The 27,880-nt window shown below is 44.8% G+C and overlaps 1 protein-coding gene across 2 annotated transcripts; it reads right to left on the reverse strand.

Annotated features, from left to right (window-relative positions):
* Positions 1-27,880, reverse strand: LOC125446986 (ras-related C3 botulinum toxin substrate 1-like). 2 transcript variants are annotated; one of them, XM_048521053.1, is made up of 6 exons: positions 27,709-27,880; positions 21,823-21,894; positions 16,507-16,624; positions 14,518-14,580; positions 3,080-3,239; positions 1-705 (listed from the first exon to the last, which is right to left on the reverse strand). In XM_048521053.1, exons 1-6 carry the CDS (start codon positions 27,744-27,746, stop codon positions 578-580), a joined length of 579 nt encoding a protein of 192 aa, XP_048377010.1. In that variant the 5' UTR covers positions 27,747-27,880; the 3' UTR covers positions 1-577. The 2 variants fall into 2 exon arrangements, with proteins under 2 accessions (XP_048377010.1, XP_048377011.1); XM_048521054.1 differs by lacking the exon at positions 14,518-14,580.

Here is a 27,880-nt window from a genome sequence, read left to right on the forward strand (position 1 = left end):
TCGAGAAGGATCAGACATTGTGAGTTTGTTGGAATTGGACTTCGACGGGAGCAGGGATTATGTAGGTTTGTACAGACATGTTATAGCCATCAGGTTTAGTGGGGTCACAGACAGAGAGATCAGATGCACCATCCAATTGCTCCCTGTCCCATAACTTTTTCCTACCTGGTAACCGTTGAACTTTGAACCACAAGTCTCAGTGCCATTGAGACAAGAAAGCTTCATGTGCCTTTCCCCACCAGGATTTAGTGCCTCATTCCCTCCCAGTGGCACTGCCGGTGATCTTGTGTGACATGAACATCAGTGAGAACCACCAGAGACTGGAGGCCGCTTGAACAATACCTTTGAAAAGGGAATTGGACAAGGGGGTAAACGTTGCTCAACAATGGGGCAGAGATGGTCTGGGAGGGAGGATAGGACTAACTGAAGGGCACACAGTCTCCTTCGTAGCTGTATTCAGGGAGAAAAATCGACAACGAAAATTCCAATCAATTCTAAGCTCTGTGGCGGTCACTCCGTGTCTCAGAAAAGGCCAGAGATCTGACCCATCCAAACCAAAAACCTCCTGATATTTATTCTACAGAATACAGCAGGGTACCCTTCTCTTCTGCACAGGTTGGAAGATCACAGCTCGAATGGCCTCATCAAATATTGTCTTTAGGCCTTTCTGTTTGTAGGCAGAACTTTCAATAAACTTTGCAGCTCCTGTGCAAATTGAAAATAAGAAAGAAACATTTTCAGTGCTTCTCTTCTGTTTATATTTTTAATCAGGTTCTTTCCTGTCTTTCCTGTAGTGGATGGATGGATAGTCATGAGCTTGAGGCCTACAAATCCCTGGTAGGAATGGCAGATGGTCAGCTGAGGCTCATTCCCCTGAGGGGTGGTGGAGGCACTGCCTCATGGTATTATCACTAGACAGCTGCTGGTAATGCCATGGGGTCCTACGTTTGGTTAATTTAATCAATCTGTTCAGTCATGTTATGACAGGGATTTTAATTAAGATATCCAGGGATGTTATGACATGCCTCTGAAGCAGGTAGGATGTGAACCGACACCTCCTAGTTCAGAGGTAGGGGCGCTATAACCACATCACAAGATCCCTAGGGACCTGGTTTGAATCCTGCAATGGCAGATGGTGGAATTTGAATTCAATAATGTTAAAAAAATCTGGAATTAAGAGTCTAATGATGCGCATGAGGTAGTCACCATGTCAGGAAAAACTCATTTGGTTTATTCATGTCTTTTAGGGAAGGTAGCTGCCATCCTTATAATTTCTGGCCTACATGTGACTCCAGACCCACAGCAAAGTGGTTGACTCTTAACAACCATCAGGCAATTAGGGACAGGCAGTAAACACTGGCTTAACCAGTGACTCCCACATCTGGTGAATGAATGAAAAAAATGGCCGGTTGTGTTGGCCTCGTGGATGTGGTATGAACTGACTATTGTCACTATGAAAGGGTTTAAGACATTTAGCCTTTCCCATTTTCCTTTACAAGATGAGGACATTGCTGGGTAGGCAGCATTTTTTGCTCATCCCTAATTATCCAGAGGGCAGTTAAGAGACCACATTGCTGTGGGTCTGGAGTCACATGTAGGCCAGACCACTGATCTACACAGGCAGAGGTTCCAAAGTTACCTCTGCTAGATGGGCACAGCACCAACTTATCAGCCTATACCAATATACAAATGGTGGACTTCAGCCTACAGGTCTTGCCTGCCCTCTCCTTATTGGAGAATGGGGAGGATATTAGGAATGTAGAAATGCAGTAAATTCAGCTGTGGACATTAATATTCAATAGGTTTAGGTTTAGTCAGGGTTAGAGGTAGCGTTGTTCAGGGTTAGAGTTAAGGCTAAAGGTTAGTTAAATTTAGAGTTAGTTCAGATTAGGATTCGGGTTAGGGTTCAGTTAGATTAGGGGTTAGAGGTATATTAGGGTTGGGGTCAGTTAGTGTAAGGGTTAGTTAGGGTTAGAGTTAGGTGTAGGGTTAGTGTTAGGGTTAGGGTTAGGTTTCGGGTTAGGTTTAGTGTCAGTGTTGGGGTTAGGGTTAGTTCATATTAGGGTTGGGGTCAGTTAGGGTAAGGGTTAGGGTTAGAGTTAGGTTGAGGGTTAGGGTTAGGATTAGGTTTAATGTTAGTGTTAGGGTTAGGTTTAGGATTAGAGCTCAGTTAGATTAATGGTTAGAGGTTAGCTAGGTTTAAGGTTAGTTCACGTTAGGGTTAGGGGTCAGTTAGGGTAAGGGTTAGTTAGGGTAAGTGTTAGGGTAGGGTTCGGGTTAGTTTTAGGGCTAGGGGTTTCTCAATTATGTCTTGGACTTGATTGCTGGATCCCCTTCTACTTTAGAATGTAGGAAATGGGAGCAGGATAGGCCATTTGGCCCCTCAACTTATTCTGTCAAGTATGGCTGACCTGGAGTCCTTAACTCCACCATCTTGCCTGACCCCTACCCCATAAATAACCTGCTCGTGGATCCACATCCTGTTGCGCTCAGCCTGGATCTGTTCAAAGACTCAATTTCCACTATCCTTTGCTGGGAGAATAAAGCTTTCCAAATACTAACGACCCTTTGAGAGAAGAAATGCTTCCTCACATCTGGCTTAAATTGGACACTGTTCATTTTGATATGGTGCCCTGTAGCGACATACTCCCCCACAATAAGAAGGCATCCCCTCAACATCGACCCTGTCGAGCTCCTTTGGAATCCTATATGATCGGTCTCATTTTTCTGACCATCATTGAGTGTGGGTCCAACCATAATTATTGCTTAATTGTACTTTTGTTGAGGGGGGGGGGGTCATTTTCTTGGCATTTCACTTTATCATGGACAAACTGGCACTTAATGAAAGCGTGTTGCAGTTGAGCTAGGAGATGCATGCATGTAATGTTTCACACTGTAAATAAATGTAAGAGTAAGTCAAGATTGACTCCAGTACCATCTTTTGCCAACTAGCTTTCTAGAATGGAGCACTGCGTTCACCACAAAGCACACAGTGCCCTTGTTATCACTTATGATACTGACAACGGTCAACTTGGCATGTAAGAGTTATCAGAACTCCTCTCGCGAGAATGTCACGTACCAATCTCCTTTGCTATTAGTACACCTTCTTCGTGGGTAATGGGGGCTTGGTTTCTCTCTCTTAGTTTCTCGATGGTATCTTTGTCATCACGTAAGTCAAGCTTAGTGCCCACGAGGATGATGGGAGCATTGGGGCAGTGCTGTTTCACTTCTGGGTACCACTGTATGAGGAGAAAGGGGAAAGCAATGTGGGCAAATTGTTGACTCATTGGACTGCATTTAAATGAATCACATTTTCATAGCACCTTTGACAGCTCTCATGTCAATGGGTCATAACTCTGAATTACTTACAATGTATTGAACTTTTAAGTGCAACTTGTGTCTTTTTAAAAGAAAGAACCACACATCAAAAGATGGCTTATGCTGTAAATTCAATTGTTTGCTAAAAGCTCCGTTTGGGTTAACTGAATTCCAAGAGAAGTCACACAGAATATCCACTGGACTAGAGAGGGACACAGCTGAGAATTTTCATTAGACACTCCTGTCTGTGCAGGTCCTCTTGGCACTCTTCAGGTGAGACATTCTGTGATTGGGACATGACAGATAAGGGGAAATCTGCACCATTTAATGGATAGGGTCCTGATGAATGGAATAGTGCAGAGTTTATCCCAGGACCAGCAGATGATGCCACGCCATCAGACCTTGTCAGCCTGGTTTTGTGAGCTCAGGCATCTGGGGCAATGCCGGGCATTGAAGGAGAAACATCAATGAGCTTCTCTGCTCCACCAGGACAAGTGCTGCTCTCTGCTCTCTGCTCCCTCTCGGCCACTCCCACCTCTGCCGTTGGACCCACCTCCAGTCAATGGTTGCATTCTACCACTTTCACTATTGCCTGCAACATCCTCCCTCACTTGCTGTGACCCACCTACCGGTGAGCGCCACCCTCTCTTCCCCACTACACAAGCCTTGCATGCCCTCTGTACTGTCTACTTACCATTGCAGGACAACTTATCACCTTTCCGACAGCTCTACCAGCTGCGCCGGCTGCTACCACCTCACTCAACCCCTCCCTTCATTTAATTCCAGGGGAAAACAGGGTGGGAAGAGCCAAGGCAGGTGCCAAGCTGACCAACTTTCAGCTCCTCAGCCTCTGAAAGGAACCAGCTCTGAGCACTCTGAGTGGCCAACTGATTGTGCCATTCCTCTGGACTGTTATCGGAGTCTGTCCCTCAACTAACTGTACACTCTGCCTCCCTTGAGGTGACTGTAGGCCTGCTGATAAGCATGAAAGCTTTGTGCCTGCACCAGATGGTACAGTAAGACGGAAGGAATGTCAGCCTGGTAGCTCTGGCCATGAGGGCAAAGCACAGAGAGACTGGGCAGGGATGGCGTGAGCATCCAGGTCGGCTCAAGGCGAGTCAGCATTCAGAGACCAAGAGAATAAATGGGAGATGCAGCCTGGAACAAAAACAGACGTTATTGGATCTGAGATAACACAGTGAGTAGCTGGAGGAACGCAGCAGGCCAGGCAGCATCAGAGGAGCAGGAAAGCTGACGTTTCAGGTCGGGACCCTTCTTCAGAAATGGGGGAGGGGAAAGCGAGCTCCAAGATAAATAGAGAGGAGGGGTTAGAAGCTCAGCAGGTCTGGCAGCATCTGTGAAGAGAAAGTCAGAGTTAACGTTTTGAGTCCGCTGACCTGTCCTCAGGATTCTGGTGACACAGCGCGGTTCAGTCCGTGAGCTAGGCACCTGTCCTTGTGCGCAAAGTGTCCTCACTCATGTCAGTTCCTAGTCATCAGCATTCCTCAGACAGCAGCTTTAAGCTGCAGAAGCATTCTGCAAGTGGATCAGAATGGTTCCCCCACCCCCACCCATTAGGTTTCTTAGAGGTTGGCATGTGTGGGATACCAGGGTGATGAGACAACAGGTTGTACGAGGTTGGTGCATGGAGACGTTGTGGCTGGGTGCCCGAGCTGATGGCTCACTGGAGCTAGCCACCAGCTGAAATCACTAGATTCCCTCACTGACTTGGACATCAGAAATTGTCGACACCTAATGTTCCCCGCTTGCTGTCAGTCAGAGAGGAAGCTGGGTAATCGTCAGGTGAGATTCGCACTCATTGAGGTTGATGACAAGCTTTATTCCCTGTAAGTAGGAAACTCGTCAGGAAACTGGTCTTTAGACATCTCAAAGGCCTTAGTCTCTGAAATTTTGTAAGCTTATGGAATATCTTCTTGGTAGCTCTTACTACGTACTGTGCACCTACTTCACAATGACACGTGAAATGTGATCCTCACCAATGGAGCCACCAGAGGACCCAAACTGAGTGAAGACTGGGCTCAAAAAAGGTGAGTGCAGTGACTGTAATGAGTTCAGCCAGGTGGACCCTATAGAACATGAGTTCCCTGATTGGGGCTGTTAACCTGGAGGGTCACAGGTTATGGTCACTCTGAGGGCTGGCTCTGAAGGAGCTGGATCAGCGACAAGGATTCTCCAAGTGTAAATAAAGGGTGACTTGGTGACGGGATACCAGCCTCTGTGGAGTTATTTCAGTGAATCATTGCACCAACCCTCTGCCCCATTTTCCTTGCTGCTCTTCAGCCTCAGCAAATAATCTACAGATTACTGAACTGTTCAACCTACGCTGCCTCCACCCCAAACTTCAGACACTTCAACCTCAATCTTTGAATACCCAGAATAGTAGAAACTTGATGAGTTCTAAGGAGAGGCTGGTAGGATGGACTTCTTTCCCTGGAGTGTAGGAGGTTGAGGGGTGATCTTATAGAGGTTTATAAACTCATGATTGGCATAGACAAGTTGAACAGCCAAAGTCTTCTCCCCAGTGGAGAGGAGTCCAAAACTAGAGGGGATAGGCTTAAGGTGAGGGGGGGAAAGATTTAAAAATAGGCCTGAGGGGCAACTTTTTCACACAGAAGGTGGTGTGCATATGGAATGAACAGTCAGAATAAGTGGTAGAGGTGGTTACAATTACAACATGTAAAAGACATTTGGACAGATACATGAATTGGAAATGTTTAGAGGGATATAGGCGTAATGCACATTACATGGGACCAGTTCAGTTTGAGAAACATGGTCGGCATGGGCATGTTGGACTGAAGGATCTGTTTCTGTGCTGACTCTATTACAAAGTGATGTAATGAAAGGCAGGATTACAGATGAACTGCAATCTTCATGTGTGCTTCTGTTCAGAGAGTTAAGCAGCATATTAGGACGGCCATTCATGTCATTGTATCTGAGCTGGCTCACTGAAAGAACTATTATGTTCAGTCCTATGTCCCAGCTTCTTGCCTGTAACTCTGTAAGTTCCTCATTCCAAATACCTGTCCAGGTCTCCTTTACAATGATATGTGGAACCAACTGTCATCACTTTTCAGGGCAACCATTCCAGATTCTGATAACTTTCTCAGAGAGAACATTTCTCTTGCAGTCAATAAGATCTACAGCACTGAAAAAGGCTCTTTGGCCCATCAAGTCTGTCCCTGTTGAAAAGAAGTAGCTAACTATTCTCAAAGTGTGGAGCTGGAGGAACGCATCAGGCCAGGCAGCATCAGAGGAGCAGGAAAGCTGACGTTTCTGAGGAAGGGTCCCGACTCAAAGCATTAGCTTTCCTGCTCCTCTGATGCCACCTGGCCTGCTGTGTTCCTCCAGCTCCACATTGTATTATCTCTCGACTCCAGCATCTGCAGTTCGTACTATCTCGCTAACTATTCTCATCTCATTTTCCAGCACTTGGCCCTCGTATGCCTCGGCATTGCAAGTGCACATCTAATTTCTTCTTAAATGCTCAGAGGGTTTCTGCCTGTACCACAGGCACTGAGTTCCAGATTCTCATCAGCCTCCGGTGAAAAAAAATCCTCCTTCGTACAGCCCCTCCAAACCTTTTGTGGAAATGCCCAAACTCCCCTTTGGATCATTCGGAAGTGATCTTCAATCCTCAATATCTAATTATTGCCCTACACCCCACAGGGAATAATCTTTCTCTCCTTCCTCTGTCAAATTCATCAATCATCTTATGGACAATTATTTGGTTCAGCTCTTAATTTATCGAATTCCAAGCAGAACAAGTGTACTTTTTGTAACCTCTGCTTGCAACTTCACAACATCTTGTTGCAATGATCCAGACTGGAGCTGATTTCGTTTTGGTGAGAGCTGGACTTTGTCTGTTACACAGAAACAATCTGAGGAAACCAGTGAGAGGTAAGCCAGAACGCCTATTCAAATTCCAGCCGGCATTTGCATTTTCTTTCTCCCCTGCCAACTTATTCGTGATTTCTAAACATTGTATGCAAATTGAAACAAATAAAACCGGCAAAGAGAAAGAACACCCTCTAGAGAGCTGAGCGGTGGGTATGAGCCCCCCACCCTTACAGAGCTCTGGGAAAATACTGTGGTTACTTGGCCCATTATTTCTCGGTGAGCATAAGACAACATTGTGGGCGCTATGTGGAATTTTCTCCGCCAGATCAACGAGAAACACAAGAATACTCTTCAAAGACCTCAATTTTCTTTGCAAGATGACAAGTTTCAGCCATGTAATTTTGCATGTTCCACCCAGATAGCTATTTATGTGACCAGCTTGCCCAATAGACCCATTTGGTTACTTTCTCCATGAAAGTGGCCACACAAGTAGACAGGGCAGTAAAGAAGGTATATGGCATGCTTGCCTTTATTGTTGGGGGAACTGAGTGCAAGTTTCAGGATAGCAGTGTGGAGCTGGAGGAACACAGCAGGCCAGGCAGTGCCAGAGGAGCAGGAAAGCTGATGTTTCGGGTTGGCACCACTCTTCAGGAAAGGGTCTGAAGGAGGCCCCTGACCCAAAATGTCAGCTTTCCTGCTCCTCTGGCGCTGCCTGGCCTGCTGTGTTCCTCCAGCTCCACACTGTGACTCCAGCATCAGCAGGTCCTACCATGCACAAGGGTCAGAAAGTCACATTGCAGCTTTATAAGACTTTGGTTAGACCACACTCAGAGTATTGCATTCAATTCTGGTCGCCACATTATAGGAAGGATGTGGAGGCTTTGGAGAGGGTGTAGAAGAGATTTACCAGGATACTGCCTGGATTAGAGAGCATGAGCTATAAGGAGAGGCTAGAAAAACTTGGGTTGTCTACTCTGGAGTGGCAGGGGCTGAGGGGAGAATTGATAGAAATCTATAAAATAATGAGATGCATAGATAGGGTTGACATTCAGAATCTTTATCCCAGAGTTGAAATGTCTAAAGCTGGGGGGCATGCATTTAAGGACAGGGAGGGGGTGGGAAGGAATTCAAAGGAGATGTGAGGAGCACGTTTTTTTTTGCACAGGGAGTGGTAGGAGTCTGGAATATCTTGCTAGGGGTGGTCATGGAGGCAGAAACTATAGGGGCATTTAAGGGGCTTTTAGATAAGCACATGAAGATGCAAGGAATGGAGGGATACAGACCAGAGGCGGGCAGAAGGGATTAGTTTAATATGGTGTTGTGTATAGCACAACATCATGGGCTGAAAGGCCTGTTCCTGTGCCGTACTGTTCTATGTTCTATACATCTTGTCATCATTGCCATCGGTCCCTGACAGCTACATCACTGCACCTCCAGCAAAGAGTTATTGAGGCAGCAATGAAGATGTGGAACTCAGACTGTTTCACCAAACAGGGAATAAGATTGTAATGTAAGCCTTTTCTGTTACATGTTGTTAACCGTCCAGGATTTTCCAAGTGCATGCCGGGTCATCACTCGGAGAAAACCAGGTAAACCAAAAGTCTGGGCCATTGAACAGAGCAGTCAGAGGAATTCATCTTCCACATTTCCCTGGAAATTCTGTTCTATTAGTGAAAAGGACGTTGCAGATGGGGGGGAGCGGCAACGTTTTTTGCAGTGGGAATAGCAGAGGTGGAAGGCCACGTGGTAAAATCCCTACAAATACAACTAAGTGGAGTTTGCAATCCCACTTCCGGCTGTTTGAAGAATCAGGGGTAAGTTGAACACCGTAGCCTGTGCGCAAGTCCTTGCAGTTGCAGAAGACCATTGGGTACTACTGGATTTGAGAGAGAGAGAGGCAGAGACAGAGATGACTAGTGAAAGTTTAACCTGAGGACCACCATGTGCTAAGTGGAGGGAAGAGAGGGGTTGAGAAGGTAGGAATTGAACCTGTGCTATGGTGTTTGGCTCTGTGTTGTCCAGCCAACCAAACATCTGTGCTGGAAGGACAGGATGGTGTCTGCATTCAATGTTGAACTCATAAACCCATCCCTTAAGAACAACGGATGTGAAAGCAAGTGACGAGTGCTGTTTTATGCATGAACTTTGCATCTCTCTCCTGCCATACTTAACCCGGGAATATGATAGACAAAGGTAAATGCCTGGGGTGAACACATTGAGAAAGCGTTCTGTGCCCTTCAGCTCAAGTAAAATTCAGAATGAAGTTGGATGCTTGTTGTTGTAAATGTAAGACTTCCTGAAAGAGATAATAGTTTTTGTGTTTGATTTTATCTGGCAACATGCAAATAGAGTGAAACCATGCAAACGAAAATGTAACTTAGTTTCTCTTCTGCATTTCATTAGAAGCCAATAACGCTTCTGAATTATAATATGCTTGCCAACAACATGCATTGATATAGCAACCAAATATCCCACAGTGCTTCAGAGGTGACCAAAGTTGACACCAAACCAAAGGAAACATTGGAATGGCTGATCGAGATGAGATATTAAGGAGAGTATTAAAGAAGGAACGAGAGCTTGACAGGTTACTGAATGGTATTCTAGAGCTGGTAGGGCTCCACCACGAAACTCAAAGAACAACATCCTGCATTATAAGAAATAGGTCTGTCTTACTCGCTATGCAATGTTAACTTTGGACTGTTACCTAATGTATTTTTATACATTCTATGAATGAGATATATTTTTGAAAAAAAAACACCTCAATGCAAAGCTGTCAATGCTAGAAAGACAGAAATGGATAAAAGTAAGGTTTCCGAAAGATTGTAGGAATAGCCAAGGCTGCAGGAGGATCTGGGCCATTTGAATGGTTTGAACGTAGGAATGAAAATAAAGTGGAGTTATTCAGGAACCTTTAATTTTCATCAGCATGCCTGAGAAGCTAACTGAGAGTACAAAGAAGTAAGCTCCAAAGTTAATGGAAATATGCTTAGTCAGGTAAGAAGTTGAACAAAATACTTCTGAAATCTGATATTCGGCCAGATGATCAGGACTCTGTCGGGTTCACACATCATTATTAGTAGCAACTTTAGGACTTGAGGCACCTTCTTCCATGTCCCTATCCCAATACCTCCACACTAGGCCTTGTTTCTCATGGTCTGCTATCACACACAACCCGTTGTTAGCCACTAACAGTCCCCATTAGTAGCTATTCATTCTCTCAGGCTGATTGATATCCACTTCTTTGTCTGTCCAACTGTTCTTCTATCTGTTTGGGCTCTATTCCCACCTATTGTTTACTCCTTAGCACCTGCCCTCTACCCTACCTTCTGCAGAAAAGCCGTCTTTTTCCTAGCTACCTTCAGTTCTGAGGAAGGGTCACTGGAGCCAAAATGTTAACTCTGACGATTCTTCACATATGCTGCCAGACCTGCTGAGCTTTTCAAACAATTTCTGCTTTTGTTCCTGATTTCCAGCATACTTTCAGTTTTTTAATTAGTAAGCTTGCTGATACTGAAAAGGGCAGCTCCTCATTAAAAATGCAGGGTTCAGATTTCAGGGAATAAAATTAGGTGAGAGGCAGAAGAGAAAATGGTGAAGTTTCAACTTGCATCTTCCATTGTAAGACAAACTTTAGGTTAAAGGCTTGCTACGGAAAGCTGTCTGATCATCATTATCATTGACTTCAACAGTTTGTTTGACTGCAAACCATTCTGCAACATCAATTTTTACAGTTTAGCCAAAAATGTTCTACATAAAATTAAAAAGACAGTTTTACTGTACAATTCCTATTACCTACAATATCCACATTTATCATAAATGGATAGACAGATGAAGCAAGTGATTAGGAAAGCTCATGGAATGTCAGCATTTATGGTAAGGATGCTGCATTAATGACCTTCCCTCTATTGTAAGGTCAGAAGTGGGGATGTTCACCGATGATTACACAGTGTTCAGCACCATTCATGACTCCTCAGATACTGAAGCAGTCCGTGTTCAAATGCAACAAGATCTGGACAACATCCAGGCTTGGGCTGACAAGTGGCAAGTGCCATTCATGCCACACAAATGCCAGGCTATAACCATCACCAATAAGAGACAATCTAAGCACCGCCCCTTGACATTCAATGGTGTTACCATCACTGGACCCCCACTATCAGCATCCTAGGAGTTATCATTGACCAGAAACTCAAATGGACTCACCACATAAAACACAGTGGCTACAAGAGTAAGTCAGAGGCGAGGAATACTGTGATGAGTGACTCACCTCCTGACTCCCCAAAGCCTGTCCATCATCTACAAGGCACAAGTTGGGAGTGTGATGAAATACTCCCCACTTGCCTGGATGGGTGCAGCCCCGACAATACTCAAAAAGCTTGACACTATCCAGGACAAAGCAACCCGTTTGATTGGCACCACTTCCACAAACATCCACTTGCTCCAGTACTGACCCTCAGTAGCAGCAGTGTGTACTATCTATGAGATGCACTGCAGAAATTCACCAAAGATGCTTCGATAGCACCTTCCAAATCCACAATCACTTCCATCTGGAAGGACAAGAGTAGCACAAACATCAGAACACCAACCCCTGCAATATCCCCTCCGAGCCTCTCACCATCCTGACATGGAAATATATCCCCGCTCCTTCAGTGGAGCAGTGGGTCAAAATCCTGCAATTCCTTCCTTAAGGGCATTGTGGGTCAATGTGGGCTGCAGCTGTTCAAGAAGGCAGCTCACCACCTCTTTCTCAAGCTGGCATCTATAGATGGGCGATAAACATTGGCCCAGCCAGAAATGCCCATGTCCCACGAGTGAATTAATAAAGGGGTCTAAATGTAAGGGTGTTTTGTCACAGTTGATGTGACCATATCTAGAGTACTCTGTCCAGTTTTGGACTCTTTATTTAAAAAAAGGCAAGATTGCATTAGAAGCCATTCTGAGGACGTTCACTCAACAGAGGGCCTGTTTCCATGAACAGGTACCTGGGCAAGAGATAATGGGAACTGCAGAGGGGGAGGGTGAGAGGGTTCTGAAATAAATAGGGAGAGAGGGGGAGGCAGATCGAAGATGGATAGAGGAGAAGATAGGTGGAGAGGAGACAGACAAGTTAAAGGGGCAGGGATGGAGCCAGTAGAGGTGAGTGTAGGTGGGGAGGTAGGGAGGGGATAAGGTCAGTCCGGGGAGGACGGACAGGTCAAGGAGGCAGATGAGGTTAGTAGGTAGCAAATGGAGGTGCGGCTTGAGGTAGGAGGAGGGAAGCAGTGAGAGGAAGAACAGGTTAGGGAGGCGGGGACGAGCTGGGATGGTTTTGGGATGCAGTGGGGGGAGGAGAGATTTTGAAGCTTGTGAAATCGGAAGATGATGCGTTGGATCTGGAGGTTGGTGGGGTGGTATGTGAGGACGAGGGGGATTCTCTTTTGGCGGTTATTGTGGGAAAGGGGTGTGAGGGATGGGTTGCAGGAAATGCGGGTGACACGGTCGAGGGCGTTCTCAAACACTGCGGGGGGGATGCTGCAGTCCTTGAAGAACAAGGACATCTGGGATGTATGGGAGTGGAATGCCTCATCCTGGGAGCAGATGCGGCGGAGGCGAAGGAACTGGGAATGGGGGATGGAATTTTTGCAGGTAGGTGGGTGGGAGGTGGTGTATTGTAGGTAGCTGTGGGAGTCAGTGGGCTTGAAATGGACATTGGTTTCTAGGTGGTTGCTTTTTTGGATGGAATTCCCTACCTACTAACCTCATCCAATTCGTCCTCCTCGGACTGACCTATCCTCTCCCTACCTCCCCACCTACACTCACCTCTACTGGCTCCATCCCTGCCCTTTTAACTTGTCTGTCTCCTTTCCACCTGTCTTCTCCTCTCGCCATCCTCGATCCGCCTCCCCCTCTCCCTATTTATTTCAGAACTCTCTCCCCCTCTCCATTTTCTGATGAAGAGTCCAGGCCCGAAACGTCAGCTTTTGTACTCCTAAGATGCTGCTTGGCCTGCTGTGTTCATCCAGCTTCACACTTTGTTACCTGGGCAAGATGTATCTTCTGGGGGAAGGGTGGACAGGTTGGACTTGTATCTATTGCAGTTCAGAAGAGTAAGGGTAACCTTCTACTCAACTTCACTCCTTGTCCTCAAGTTAAACTCAACACCTACGTCTGTCTGTCTGTCTGTCTGTCTCTCTCTCTCACTCACTCTCGCTCTCGCCCGCTCTCTCTCTCTCTCGCCCGCCCTCTCACTCTCTCTCTCTTGCTCTCCTTCTCTCTCTCTCTCTCTCTCTGGCTTGTTCTCTCTCTCTCTCTCTCTCTTTCTCTCGCGCTCTCTCTCTCTCTCTCTCTCTCTCTCCCTCTAATGGGAGAGCAGTCCTATGGTCTTCTGGGATTATGTGACAATACTGATAATATAATGCTGAGAAAATTTAATTGGGTGGATGCTGAGAGGATCCTTCTGCAAGAGAGTAGAACTGTAGGGCACAGTTTCAAAGGGTCTCCGATATAAGATCAAAATGGTTTCTTTCTCTCAGAAGATCATGAGCTTCTGCAACTCTCTTCCCCACAGAGCAGAGGAGGCTGGATCACTGACAGATTTCAACACAGTGCTTCTTGGCTGACTGAGTAATCAAGGGGCATCAGGGTGAGTATTGCAGATCTGTCCTAATTTTACTGGATGTCAATGCAGGCCGAATAGCCTACTGCAGCTCCTGATTTTCCATCCAGATCTGGTCAATAATATGAAAAGTTTCACTTTACCATGAGAGTCAGGCATTACCTATTAAGAGTTCTGAATATATTGGGCAATTCAGTTATGGCTAAGGCTGCAATGGCCAGTTTTGATTAACATTTCCTAACTAAGCTGTGCGGAGATGTTATTATACGTGGCTGGGCACAATATTCAACCCAATGAGTATAAATGTCATTCCTGAAGTTAAGCAATGGAACAACACTTGGGTTTACAAGGAGGGAGGCTCAGCATTAGATTCATTGGAGCAGAGGACAGCTTGCCAAAAACACATAAAGGAAGATTTATTCCAGTGGAAGAAAAGTCAGGAGCAAAAGCATTTTAAAAAGTGTTCTTTTCCACATGGAGTTAAGGGAATTTGAACTGCGCTATAACAACAGCAATTTGCGTTTTTATGGCCTTTCTATTGAGAGCCACAATCACTAGGTGCACTTTCCCTCCGGCCATTAATTGAGACCAAAACATTTAAGACAGAACTGGAAAAATATCTGAGAAAACAGCATTCAAATTCATGAAGAGGAAAGTAGAGATGTGGGTTTGGAGTCGAACCTTCGGATGCAAGGTGATAATATGACTGATCATTACTTCTGATGAAGGAAGTTGTCCCCAGGGCTTACCTTGACACGTACATTCTGGAAAGAAGCAGGACTGACAAGTGAAAAGCAGATCACAAAAACATCCTGGAAAAGAACAAAGTCTAACAATTAGCTACGTGGTCCTCTGTCGCAGTTTTCCATTCTGCTAAACTTTGTGTCAAAATATAGAACAGTACAGCACAGGAACAGGGCCTTTGGTCCACAATGTTGTGCTGAACATAATGTCAAATTAAACCAATCCCTTCTGCCTGTCCTTGGTCCATATCTCTCTATTCCTTGCATATTCATGTGCTTATCTAGAAGTCCCTTAAACGCCCTTATCATATCTGCCTCCACCACCACTCCGTGACAGCGTATTCCAGACTCCCACCACTCTCTACGTAAAAAAACTTGCCCTTCACATCTCCTTTGAACTTTCCTCCTCCCACGTTAAATCCATGAGCCCCCACGCTCCCCCCCCCAACCCTAGTGTCACACATTGCAACTCTGGGGGAAAAAAAAGTTCTGACTGTCAAACCTCTCTGTGCATCTCATAGTTTTATAGACTTCCATCAAGTCTTCCCTCAACCTCGAAAGCTCCAGAGAAAACAACACGAGTTTTTCTAGCCTCTTGTTACATCTCATACCCTTTAATCCAGGTAGCGTCCAGGTAAACCTCTTCTGCACCTTCTCCAAAGCCAAACATAATTATGATTTCCAATCCGGGGGTATGTGGTATTTCTGCTTCAAAATTCTGAAATGTGTTGACTATGATTTCCACCATTTCAATAATGCTGGGCCTTGCCACCAATGCTCACAATATGACTGATCATTTCTTCTGATGAAGGAAGTGGACCCCAGAACTTACCCTAGCACTGTCCAGGACAAAGCAGCCCGCTTGATTGGCACCATATCCACAAGCATTCACTCCCTCCACCACCGATGCTCAGTAGCAGCAGTGTGTACTATCTACAAGATGCACTGCAGAAATTTACCAAAGATCCTCAGACAGCACCTTCCAAACCCATGACCACTTCCATCTAGAAGGACAAGGACAATCTCCCCTCCAAGCCTCTCACCATCCTGACTTGGAAATATATTGCCATTCCTTCACTGTTGCTGGGTCAAAATCCTGGAATTCCTTCCCTAATGGCATTGTGGGTCATCCTACAACAGGAGGACTGCAGCAGTTCAAGAAGGCAGCTCACCACCATCTTATCAAGGGGGCAACTAGGGACAGGGCAATAAATGCGGGCCCAGCCAGTGACACCCACATCCCATGAAACAAATAGAAAAAAAAATTCCCGCCAAATGATTTTTATGAAATGTAATGGGTACTCGCCCCAGCTGCAAGCAATTCCAAAGTTCACCAAACCTACGCTGAAGCACTGGAATATAGTGGAGGGAGGGTCTGTGCTGTTAGAATCACATATTCCACCGCATTTAGCTCGATCACAGCCGGGATCCAAGGTAGCTGGTTAGCCTGGACCTTGCAGGGCATCGCCAGATTTGGGTATCCTCTAGACTATTGTTGATCATGGCTTACATCATATTTTTGCTTCATTTATTCACAGCATGTGGGCATCACTGGCTAGGCTATCATTTATTGCCCAGAGGGCAGTTAAGGGTCAGCCACATTGTTGTGCAGTCTGGAGTCACACACTAGCTAAGGATGGCAGTTTCCTTCCCTAAAGGGAACCAGCTGGAACTTCCCACCCACACCCACCACCTCAACAATTACCAACAGTTTCATGATCTTCATTAGACTTCTAAGCCCAGACTTCCAATGGATTCAAATTCCCTCCATCTGCCCAGAGCCCAGATTCCCAGAACGTTACCTGGATCATTGGTGTAATACCACTAAGGCCATCACATCCCCAGTCACAAGTAAGCAATGCAAGAAGCTAGATACACCAGACCCACCTTATGTATGGGGATCAATCCCATGTTGTTGGCATTGCACTTATTGAATGAGCTAATAGTACCCCCCACTTTCTTGGAAACAGAGAGTGACAATAAAAATATCTTTACGGTTTGAGGGTAGGAGAGAGGTCGGAGCTTGTCATAGTCTTCCTGACCAGCTGTGTCCCACAATCCCAAGTTCACAGCACGACCATCGACGGTCACAGATGTCGAGTAGTTGTCAAAGCTGTTGAGGAAGAAGGTAAAGGGATGTCAGGCCAAAGCAAGACAAGGTTAATTTGGCACAACTAGGTGTAGAGCTACATGAACAGACCAGGCCAGGCAGCATCAGGGGAGCAGGACGGCTGACGTTTCGGGTTGGGACCCTTCTTCGTTTTCTGAAGAAGGGTCTAGGCCCGAAAAGTCAGCTTTCCTGCTCCTCTGCTGCTGCCTGGCCTGCTGTATTCATCCAGCTCTACACCTTGGTATCTCAGACTCCAACATCTGCAGTTCCTACTGTCTCTTAAAGTTAATTTGACCTCAGCCTCTCCATGTCAATAGCACAGTGCTGGGTTTTAATGTGGGTGTGGGTCTTGGATCAGTGTGTAGCACTCACACCTCTGAGTCAGAAGGTCATGGGTTAAAGCCCCACACGAGGGATGTGAGGGAGCACCACATCTGGCCTAACACCCAGGGCATTACCAATGGGTCTCCTGGACTCTCAGAGGTGCTTTTTTTAAATTATGTCACTAAATCCAGTGCTCATCGTGTCTGGCCTCTCAGCTGGATACAAATGTTTCAATGGCATATCTTTCAAGGAGAAGAACTGTCCCTGGTTTTCTAACTAATATTTATCCCTAGGCCAAATCCACAATAAACAGCAGTCATCATTCAACAGTTGTGCATGGGATCTTGCTGCAAACTGACTGCTCTGTTTCCTACCCTACATCAGTCGACTACATTTGTACTTTATTGACTGTAAAGTGCTTTGGGATAGCTTAAAGTTGTGAAAGGTGCTATATAAATGCACATCTGTTCCCTTTGTATAATGGAAGCATCTCCTGTATTTACTTGGAAAGCGAACTATATGTAGCTGGTGACTGATGAACCAGGCTGTCACAGGGGAGTGTGGTTAGCGCACAATGCTCCGTGGTTAGCACCACTGCCTCACAGCTCCAGGACCCGGGTTCAATTCCACCCTCAGGCAACTGTCTGTGTGGAGTTTGCACATTCTCCCCATGTGTGCTTTGGTTTCCTCCCACAGTCCAAGAATATGCAGCCTGAGTGGATTGGTCATGGGAAATTGCCCCATAGTGTCCAGGGATGTGTAGGTTAGGTGGGTTACAGGGGGATGGGTCTGGGCAGGATGCTCCAAGGGTCGGTGTAGACTTGTTGGGCTGAAGGGCCTGTTTCCACACTGTGGAGATTCTATGAAACCATTTCTGGGCCAAAATCCCTCTTCCTTCACAAAATTTATTTCAACTTGAGTCAGCAGCTTGTAGGAGCTTGTATTACTGAGATGGACATTTTTAAAGAGACTTTGAGGAGCACTTGATACCAGGTCTGACTCTTTCAGAATCCCTAAAATGTTCTGCCCAGAACTATATATGACATCAGTACTCATGATGCTCCTCAGCCCTGACCCTTTCAGATCCTTTCAGAATATTACACAGCACAGACAAGGATCATTAGACTCGTTACTGAGATGAAGGGCTCAGAAACATAGAAAATAGGAGCAGGAGTAGGCCATTCGCCCCTTTGAGCCCGCTCTACCCTTTGTTATGATCATGGCTGATTATCCAACTCAGCCCCCTTTTCCTGCTTTCTCCCCCGTTCCCTTTGATCCCTTTTGCTGTAAAAACTATATGCAACTCCTTCATGACAATATTCAATGTTTTGCCCCAGCAACTCTCTGGCATAATAATTCCACAGGGTCCAGCACTCTTCTGAGTGACAAGATTTCTTCTCATCTCAGCCCTGAATGGCTTACATCTACATCTTTGGGTGGTATTTAAAAGGCACTTAGATAAGTACATGACAAGGAAAGTTTTGGAGGGATATGGACCAGGAGCAGGCAGGTTGGACTAGTTTAGTTTGGAATTATGGTCGGCATGGACTGGTTGGATCAAAGGATCATACAGCTCCATGACTCTCGGTCATAGCCAGGTAAGCCATGACCTTCCTGAAAAGAGGAGCAAGTTCAACATTCCAAACTGCCTACTCTTTTCCCATGTTCCACGTTCCTGTATTCAGAATTTTGATGGTGCCATTTAAATATTGCTGGTATTGTTGGTGTTTGAGTATGTACAGCATCCTGCTGGTGTCAAGACGTACAATGTGCAATGTGGCCATATTCCTTGCCATTCCTTGACTGCACAATGATCTTCCAAAGCCACATCCCTTTAATGTCAGTCAGCTTTAAGAGTTGTCAATCCTTTAGCATCGCCCTGGGATCTGAATGAATTAAAAGCCATGCCATAGCTACAAGCATGTTGCCGACTATTTTCCACCAGTTCAAACAACTTGCCGTAATATTGGCCTCAAGGGAAAGATTGGCCATTTGCGAATTTGCTAAAATGCAAATGTCGGGATTATGGGATAGACATTACGCTAACTTGAGGCACTTAAAAATGACGGGTAGGAACTGGTTGAAGGAGACCTTTTGATGGCTGCTGGCGGATCCTGATTTTTCCAGCAGGAAAAGGGAGCAAGGTGTGAATTGTACAGTTAGGAAACCTTAACTCAACAGCATCATTTGAAATTAGTGCTGAGTTCAAACAGACTCTATTTCACCTTTCCCCAAATCCTGAACCTGCATTGTGGGAGCTTGAATTTATAACATGGTGATATATGATTGTGAAGAGAAACTAAGTTTTATTTAGATGTCACAATCTGGAATTTTTAAAATATCCAGATTTTTAACTACAATAATAAGAAAGTGCTGGATCTGTCAGTCAACGTTAAAAAAAAGTTCTGTTTCAAGTGGTAGACAAACTGGTGGGTATTAGGGAAAAAAAACTGGTTCTTCAGTTTCAAGGGAGTTCATTGTCATGTTATCAGGTGTGCCTTCAAGAGGGATGTGCCCGTCCTGTTTCTCTTCTAGGGGCATGTTGTAAACCTAGTGCCTGAGTCCCTACTCCATGGAAAGCAGGGTAAATAGCTTTGGGTTTTTTTTTAATAGAAGCATTAGTGGGTGGAATTAGGCTCACACAGACACAGGGTTTGAATTTTGCTTTCAGCTGTTGATGTTGAAGGTTCTAGAGTTTATGATGCTAGATAAAGTCTGTCTCTGCTGTTGCAAAGTAGTGGAGTTCATGTCTCTGCTGCTAAATTCATTCCGTCAGTTTTTCCTCCTAGACTGGAGGTAACACATGATGAAACTGTTTTACTGAATTTGCCTTTGCTAAAGCTGTGTTTATGGGATGTTGCTATATTAGGACAGATGATGAGTAGTTAATTAAATAATATATCATTTTGATAAGTATTTTAATATAGTAAAAGTTATGCATTTTTTCATATTTTAACTGTAGTTTAAGAATAATGTGTATTTTACTTAAAAGCTTAGTAGTTTGGCTAATCAATTCACATCTGGAAAGCACTGCCTTACAGTTGCCTTCAAATAAGATAAATGTAAGATCTAGGCTATCTCCTTGATATGTTTTGGAGAGGTTTTAGTCTGGTCCATACCTGTTGATATTTCCCAAAGGCTGTTATTAGAACTGAAGTCAGGCTGAATACTTGGCTGGGTTTCAAAATTCCTAAAATTACAAATGCTTGGCTAAGTTACAAACACTGCCAAAACACTGAACTTAGTCGAGTGAGGCTCAGCTTACCTTTTATTGACAGTAAAAATCATCTATTCTAGAGCAGTTGTGTTTGACATTGTCAGTGGATCAAACTTTGTTTTTATAACAGAATGAACACTGGAAAGGATTATAAAGCTTTAAAATGTGAATGGGAGATATTTTAGTGTTAAGTATTTAGACTTACATTAGATTTGTAGAAGTTTATTTTGCATATCCACACAGCTCCTGAAGTCAGGAGTGATATTGGTTGGAGACTAGGTAATGATGTTCACTTGAAGAACCAGTGATCCAATGGTTCCTTATGCATCGTAACACTTCTGTGATTCTTTGGGTGGGACCACTATGTCAAAGAGTAAGGTGTACGTGGGCTATGAGGTGGCATAGAGTGGATTTACAAGTATGAGGGAGCCAGAGGAGCTGGTTGGAAAGGTAAATGGAAATAGAGGTTGATGATTGGAGGGCCAAACGACCTTAGTTCCAGAAAAAATGAGTTGGGCCTTTGAGCTAACTCGGCTCAGCACTTGCTTTCTCCTGTAGCAATTGCAATATGCTTCTAGAGTTGATTTTGACTAGCCCTCATGCCTTAGAAGAGCCAAAATCATCTTCTCTTCTTAATTCACTCACAGGATCTGGGCATTGCTTGTTAGGCCAGCATTTACAGTCATAAAGCTGTACAGCATGGAAACAGACCCTTCAGTCCAACTTGTCCATGGCGACCATATACCTTAAATCAATCTAGTCCCATTTGCCAACATTAGGCCCACATCCCTCTAAACCCTTCTTACTTATATACCCACCCAGATGTCTTTTAAATGTTGTAATTGTACCAGCCTCCATCCCTTCCTCTGGCAGCTCATTCCATACACACACCACCCTCTGCATGAAAATGCTACCCCTTAGGTCCCTTTTAAATCTCTCTCCTCTCACCTTTAACTTCTACCCTCTCGTTTTGGACTCTGCTCCCTCGGGAAAAGATCTTGTCTATTTACCCTATCTATGCCCCTCATGATTTTATAAACCTCTATAAGGTCACTCCAGAGCCTCTGACACTCCAGGGAAAATAGCCCCAGCCTACTCAGCCTCTCCATGTAGCTCAAACCCTCCAACCCTGGCAACATCCTTGTAAATCTTTTCTGAACCCTTTCAAGTTTCACAATATCCTTCCTACAGCAAGGAGACTGGAACTGAACACAGTATTCCAAAAGTGGCCTAAACAGTGTCCTGTACAGCCAAAACATGACATCCCAACTTCTATTATTGACTATTCCCAATTACCCAGAGAACAGTTAAGAGTCAAACACGTTGCTGTGGATCTGGAGTTGCATGTAGGCCCAACCAGGTAAGGATGGCAGTTTCCTTTCCTGAAGAACATTTATGAACCAGGTATATATTTTGTGACAATAAGCAATGGTTCCATGGTTGCCAAGAAAGCCAGTATCTTATTCCAGATTTTCCAAAAATTGAACATTTTTGATCGAGTCCCTACAGACTGAGACTGGTCCCAATTTGAATTATCAATTTGAATTATTGATCAACTCCTATAACTTCACGAAATTCAGAGGCTTCTCACTCCAAAGTAACCATCCTTTGTAAGGAAGACCTGACAGTAGAAGTGAAGAAAGTAGCAATATATACTCACACGGTCGGAATGTACTCCTCAGGGAAGTCGTTGGTTGTGTAAGTGATGAGGAGGCAGGTTTTCCCAACAGCTCTGTGGAAAGACCGGAATCCAATTTGTCATCAGTCTCTCTCTTTTTTGTTGTGGCAGCAACACAACTGGGCTGTCAACAGTCAGAATGACTAATGCTCAACATCCCCGGTTTATATGTGTGCTCTTCTCCCCAGTACCTGCTGCCTAACATTTGCGCCATCAATTACAATTTATAACCGTAAGGCCATAAGAAATAGGAATAACAGAAGGCCATTCAGCCTCTCAAGCCCACTCTGCCATTCAAGTGTTCACTTTCCAGCACTCTCCCCATTAAACTTAATTCCGCAAATCCTTCCTACGTTGCAGAACATCTCAAAATTACTGCTCAGGAGTGATTATCAAACAAATATTTGAACACCAAATGACTGGAGTTGATTTTGGTAAGGTGGCTGAGACCTTAATCAATGAGGTGGATCTAATGAAGAGTAAAAGGCTCAGGCAAAGAATCCCAGAGTTTAGCGTTCACCTGCAACTAAGGATGTCAACGTTCAGTCGTTAAAATCGGGGGCTTATTGCAAGAGGACAGCATGAAAGGAGCGCAGAAATCTCAAGAGGTTTTAAGGCCACAAAAGGTTTCGGATCTAGGAAGGGGTAACGTGTTGGATTGCAACTTGTCTCTCCCTCCTCTTTCTGATAACTTCTTAAAATAAGGTGTTCTCTCAAAACACCAGTTCTTTGAGCCTGGCTCACCTTACCCAGCGGCCTTCAAAATACCTTCTGATCGAACCCCTTCACCCCTTCACACACACATAGGAACAGGGGCAGGCCATTCAGTCCATCTAGCCTGCCCCATTACTCATAGTGATTATGGCTGATCAAACATTTCAATGCCTTTTCTCCACACGACCTCCCAAACCCTGTAGTCCACTTGGAATCAGAAATTTATCAATCTCTAATTTCATGAGCAGTCCTAGACAACTGTACGTTGTTGGGAAACACTGCCTGAAAGGTCAGTGGTAGTGGATTCAATTTTGAAAGGGAGCCCAGAAACACTTGAAAAGGGGAAAGGGCATCAGATTAATTGAGCTGGCACAGACACATGGGCTGAATGATCTCCTTTTGTCCTGTACAATGCCATGATTCTGTTGTGATCAGCAGTTAATAACGTGTGAGATATGAATTACAGAATGCTTGAGCATCAGTTTCTATGTTTTGTGAAGGCATATTCTATATCTTATTTTTGGTTTGACCAATTACTGTCACCAAGGCACAGTGAAAAAGGCTCCTGTGTGCTTTACAAGCAGATTGTACCATATAAGAACAGCAGGGTAACAGGACAGAGAGCACGATACAGTGTGGCAGCTGCTGAGAAAGTGAAGAGAGATATGAACATTAACATTAAAGAGGGCCATTCAAAAGTCTGCAGCGGGGAAGAAGCTGTTCTTGAATCTGTTCATATGTATTTTCAAATTTTTCTATCTTCTGCCCAATGGAATAGGGTGGAAGAGAGTATAACCGTGGTGGAAAGGGTCTTTGATGATGTTGGCTCCCTTTTCATGGCTGCAGGAAGTATGGATGGAGTAAATGGATGGGAGGCTGGTTTGTGTGATGGACTGGGCTATGTTCACAACTCTCTGTAGTTTCTTGCAGTCTTAGGCAGAGCGATTACCATGCCACAGTGTGATGCATCCAGATAGGATACTTTCTATGGTTCATCTCTAAGAGTCATTGTGAACCTCTTTAGCTTTCTGAGGAAAGAGAGGCATTGTTGTGCTTTCTTGACCATAGTCTTAACATGGGTAGTCCAGGACAGATTGTTGGCGATTGTTACTCCCAGGAAGTTGACACTGTTGACCACCTCCACCCCAGCACCATTGATGCAGACAGGGGGGCATTTCCTCCGCACTGCTTTCTGAGGCCAATAAACACTTCCTTCATTTCACTGAGATCGATGGAGAGATTGTTGTCTTTACACCATGCCGCTAAGCATTCAATCTCCTTCCTGTGCACTGTCTTGTCATTGTTTGAGATCCAACTTACAATGCTGGTGTCATCAGCAAATTTTGTAACTGGTGTTAAAGCTGAATGTGGCCACACGGTCGTATGTATATAAGGAGTATGGTACAAGTGCTGGCTTTTCAGCCTTGCGGGTCAACGGCATTCAGGATTACTGCGGAGAGAGTGTTGTCGCTAATCCTTACTGATTGTGGCCTGTGGGCAGGAATTCGAGGATCCAGTCGCAGAGCTGGGAGCAGAGTCCTAGGTCCTGGAGTTAGGAAACAAGTTTGTTTTGAATTATGGTGTTGAAGGCAGAGCTGTAGTCAATAAGCAGGAGCCCAACATAATGAAGCTTGTTGTCCCGATGTTCTAGGAATGAGTGTGGGGCCAGGGAGACAGTGCCTGCCATGGACCTGTTGCAAATTGCAAGGGATCAAGGCATTTTGGGAGGCTGCAGTTGATGTGAGCCAAGATCAACCTCTTGAAGTACTTCATAATGACTGGATGGTAGTCACTGAGGCACGCTACATGATTTTTCTTTACCACTGGGATGGTGGTGGGCTTCGTGAAGCAGCTGGGTACTTCAGATTATATTAAGGAGAGTTGAAGGTGTTTGTGAATACTCCTGCCAGCTGGTCCACATGACCGGGTATGGTATCCAGGCTGGTGGCTGCTTTCCATGTGCTCACCCTTAAGAAGGTCAATCATAAGTCTGCAGCAGTGACTGAGGGTACAGTCACTTTTGAGGCCGTCGGGATAGACGATATTCGTTCCGTTGGCCTTCTGTTCAAAGTGAGCGTAGAATGCATCAAACTTGTCAGGCGGACGTATATTATAGCCTACAATTCAGTTTGACTTTGTTTTGTCGTCCATTATGTTGTGTCACAAATGATGGGTGTTCCGTGCAGTTAGTCTCGGTCTCGAGCTTAGTTTGGTATTGCATCTTGGTGTCTCTGATGGACTTATGGAGGTCGTACCTGGATTTCCCATGTAGGTCAGGGTCACCCGACTTGAACACCTCAGACCTGGGCTTCAGTGGGGAGTGGATCTCACAGCTTATCCATGGTTTCCAGTTGGTGGAACATTCGGATTAACGTCTGTGGCATGCACTCATCTACACGCTTAACCAATGAAGTAACAGTAGAGGCGTACTCCTTTAGGCTGAGTTCTTGAACAAAGACTAGTCCACCGACTCGAAACAGTCTCATTGAAGCTGCTCTGTTTCCTCAGATCAACGCTGCACTCGTCTCACTGGCGGCAAGCATAAGAAATAAGAGCAATTCAGCCCTGTGAGACTGTTCTGCTGTTTATGATCATGAGCAGCACTCCCAGAATAGGAGAAACTGGGAAAAGATACATAGGATGCCAGCTAAGGTTGCCATTCCCATTGACTATCCAGGAACAGCTGTCTGTAAGGGTATGGGTTCAAAGCAGGCTGAGATCAGGAACTGCCAGACAACTGGACTAAATAAATAACAACTTACAGACATATGACAATGCAGTGTGATGTGGTGTAATGGGGAGTGTCCTTACTGCTGCTGCTAGACACATTGAGCTCAAGTCCCACGCCATGGGTTGGTGGCTATGGGAATTGTGCTCATCATCGAAAGATAATCAGGTTCAATGCCAACCTACAAACATGTCAAACACACAAGCAGTGAGGCTTAGAGAAACTCCTGGTCATGTTCATAAAGTTTTGGAAAAGGATAACTGAGCTTCTACTGTGACGATCTGTGGCCCTAGACCACAACATGCATGTGTGTTGCCACGGCAACCTGGACTCTGAGCGAGCTGTAAGACAGCACCACCATCTTAAAAAACTACCTTTAATGTCGTGAAACTTTCCTATTAACATCAAAAGTATTACAATTGTAGAGGTACTTATGAATAGGAAATGGTATATGGAGACAAGTTGAACTTTATTGCATTTCTCAGCAGGTCTGGCAACATATGTGGAGGAGAAAACAGCGTTAATGTTTCGGGTCCAGTGACCCTTCCTCAGAACTGGACCCGAAATGTTAACTCTGTTTTCTCCTCCACAAATGCTGCCAGACCTGCGGAGCCTTTCCAGCAACTTTGTTTTTGTTCCTGATTTACAGCATCCGCAGTTCTTTTGGTTTTTATTGCATTTCTGCTATTTCTAAATTGAGTTCTTTTCTAGGTTTTATTAATAAATTAACTCTTTGGGAAAATATGTCAAATGTTGACACTGAGATACTTAAGGATGTAGGAGGAATGCTGGGAGGTAAGTTTTAAGGAGTAACCTAAAGGAGTACAATGAATGAGATGTTTAGGAGGGGAATTTAAGGAGTGCAATGTTATCGTGATAATGCCATTGGAATAACAAGCCAGAGGCTCATGCCAAGGACCTGAGAAAATGGATGCAAATCCCACCGCAGTAGCTGGTTCAATCAGCAAACAGAAAGCTGTCAATTGTCATTTAGCACTGAATGTTAAAAGAAAACGTCACGTTCTCTACTGTCTTTTAGGGAAGAAAATCTACTATCCTCATATGACTGTATGACTCTAAACCCACAGCAATGTGGTTACTCATAAATTAGCTAACACGCCAATCGGTTGATGGGCCACAAATGCTGGCATTGCTGGTGATGTGCACATGCCAGAGAAATATGGTCTTGTGTGCATAAGAGATGGTTTGCATTGTTGGGATAAAGTCAAACCCAAATGTTTGTTAGTTCACTTGATTTGCTCCTGTACAGAGCCAAACAGCGTTTGTGACAATGTAGAAATACAAAGATATATTTTCTGAACAAAGCATATTTTTAAAATTTAAAACAAAAGTAAATAAAATTCCAGAGTTTATTTTGACCTAATCCCCAGCCACCCGCTTCACTTCTTTCTCAGGTCAATGTTGCCCCTATTGGGCTTTGCTTGTTACTGGTTCCCTGGTCACACGGGTGTTTTCCTGGTGGTGGAAATATTGAATAAAGTCTTTTGCACATGGTGTCCTTTTACGAGAAAATGTAAAAAAAAATCCAAGGTTGAGACACTAGTCAGGTGGCAATGCTAAAGGGTGGCACGTTGAGAGCAAAATTAGAACAGGGAGCGATAACCAACAAACATGGAGGTGCGGTGCAAGAGACAGACTGGCAGCAAGACTTGCATTCATCCATGAAAGGGAGGGAGGAAAGGCATCGATTGTATCACTTCCCAAAAATATAGATACCAGGGATCATAGTCATAGTGATATACAGCATGGAAAACAGACCTGTCGGTCCAATCATCCATGCCAAGCAGATATGCTAAATTAATGTAGTTCCCTTTGCCAGCATTTGGCCCATATCCCTCTAAACCCTTCCTATTCATGTACCCATCCAGATGCCTATTAAATGTTGTAATTGTACCAGCCTCCACCACTTCCTCTGGCAGCTCATTCCATACACGCACCACCTTCTGCATGAAAAAGTTGCCCCTTAGGTATCTTTTAAATCTTTCCCGCTCAGCTTAAACTTATGCCCCCTGGTTTTGGAGCACACTCCCCACCCCATGGAAAAGACTTTGCCTATTCACTCTATTTGTGCCCCTCATGATGTTATAAACCTCTATAAGGTCACCCCTCAGCCTCTGACGCTCCAGGGAAAATAGCCCCAGCCCATTCAGCCTCTCCCTATAGCTCAAACCCTCCAATCCTGGCAGCATCCTCGTAAATCTTTTCTGCCCCTTTCAAGTTTCACCACATCTTTCCTTTACTGGGGAGATCAGAATTGAACGTAGTATTCCAAAAGTGGCTTCACGCAATGTCCTGTGCAGCCACAACATGGCCTGGCAACTCCTATACTTAATGCACTGACCAATGAAACTCATATTTATCAAACGGATTGAAACTTTAAGGAGGTAACGGCAAAGATTACTCACCCATCACCCACCACCACGCATTTGATATTTTGCATCATTTAGCTGCTGGATTGTATAGTTTCCTCTCAAGAAAATTAAAGAGTGTAAGTGGAACACAACCTCTTGCCTGTTGAAGTCTGAGGCTCAAACCTGGTTTTGTTTCTGGGCTCTGTTACACCTCCTAGCCATCCGG

This window comes from Stegostoma tigrinum, chromosome 38 (genome assembly GCF_030684315.1).
Source record: "Stegostoma tigrinum isolate sSteTig4 chromosome 38, sSteTig4.hap1, whole genome shotgun sequence".
In the NCBI taxonomy this organism is placed as follows: domain Eukaryota; kingdom Metazoa; phylum Chordata; class Chondrichthyes; order Orectolobiformes; family Stegostomatidae; genus Stegostoma; species Stegostoma tigrinum.

Coding starts and splice junctions, on each gene's coding strand:
- LOC125446986 (XM_048521053.1), bottom strand. CDS start 27,746: ATGATGCAAAATATCAAATGCGTGGTGGTGGGTGATGG. Junction 3,240..14,517: donor TCCAGAATGTACGTGTCAAG/GTAAGCCCTGGG, acceptor CTCCTCATACAG/TGGTACCCAGAAGTGAAACA. Junction 706..3,079: donor ACTAATAGCAAAGGAGATTG/GTACGTGACATT, acceptor CAATTTGCACAG/GAGCTGCAAAGTTTATTGAA.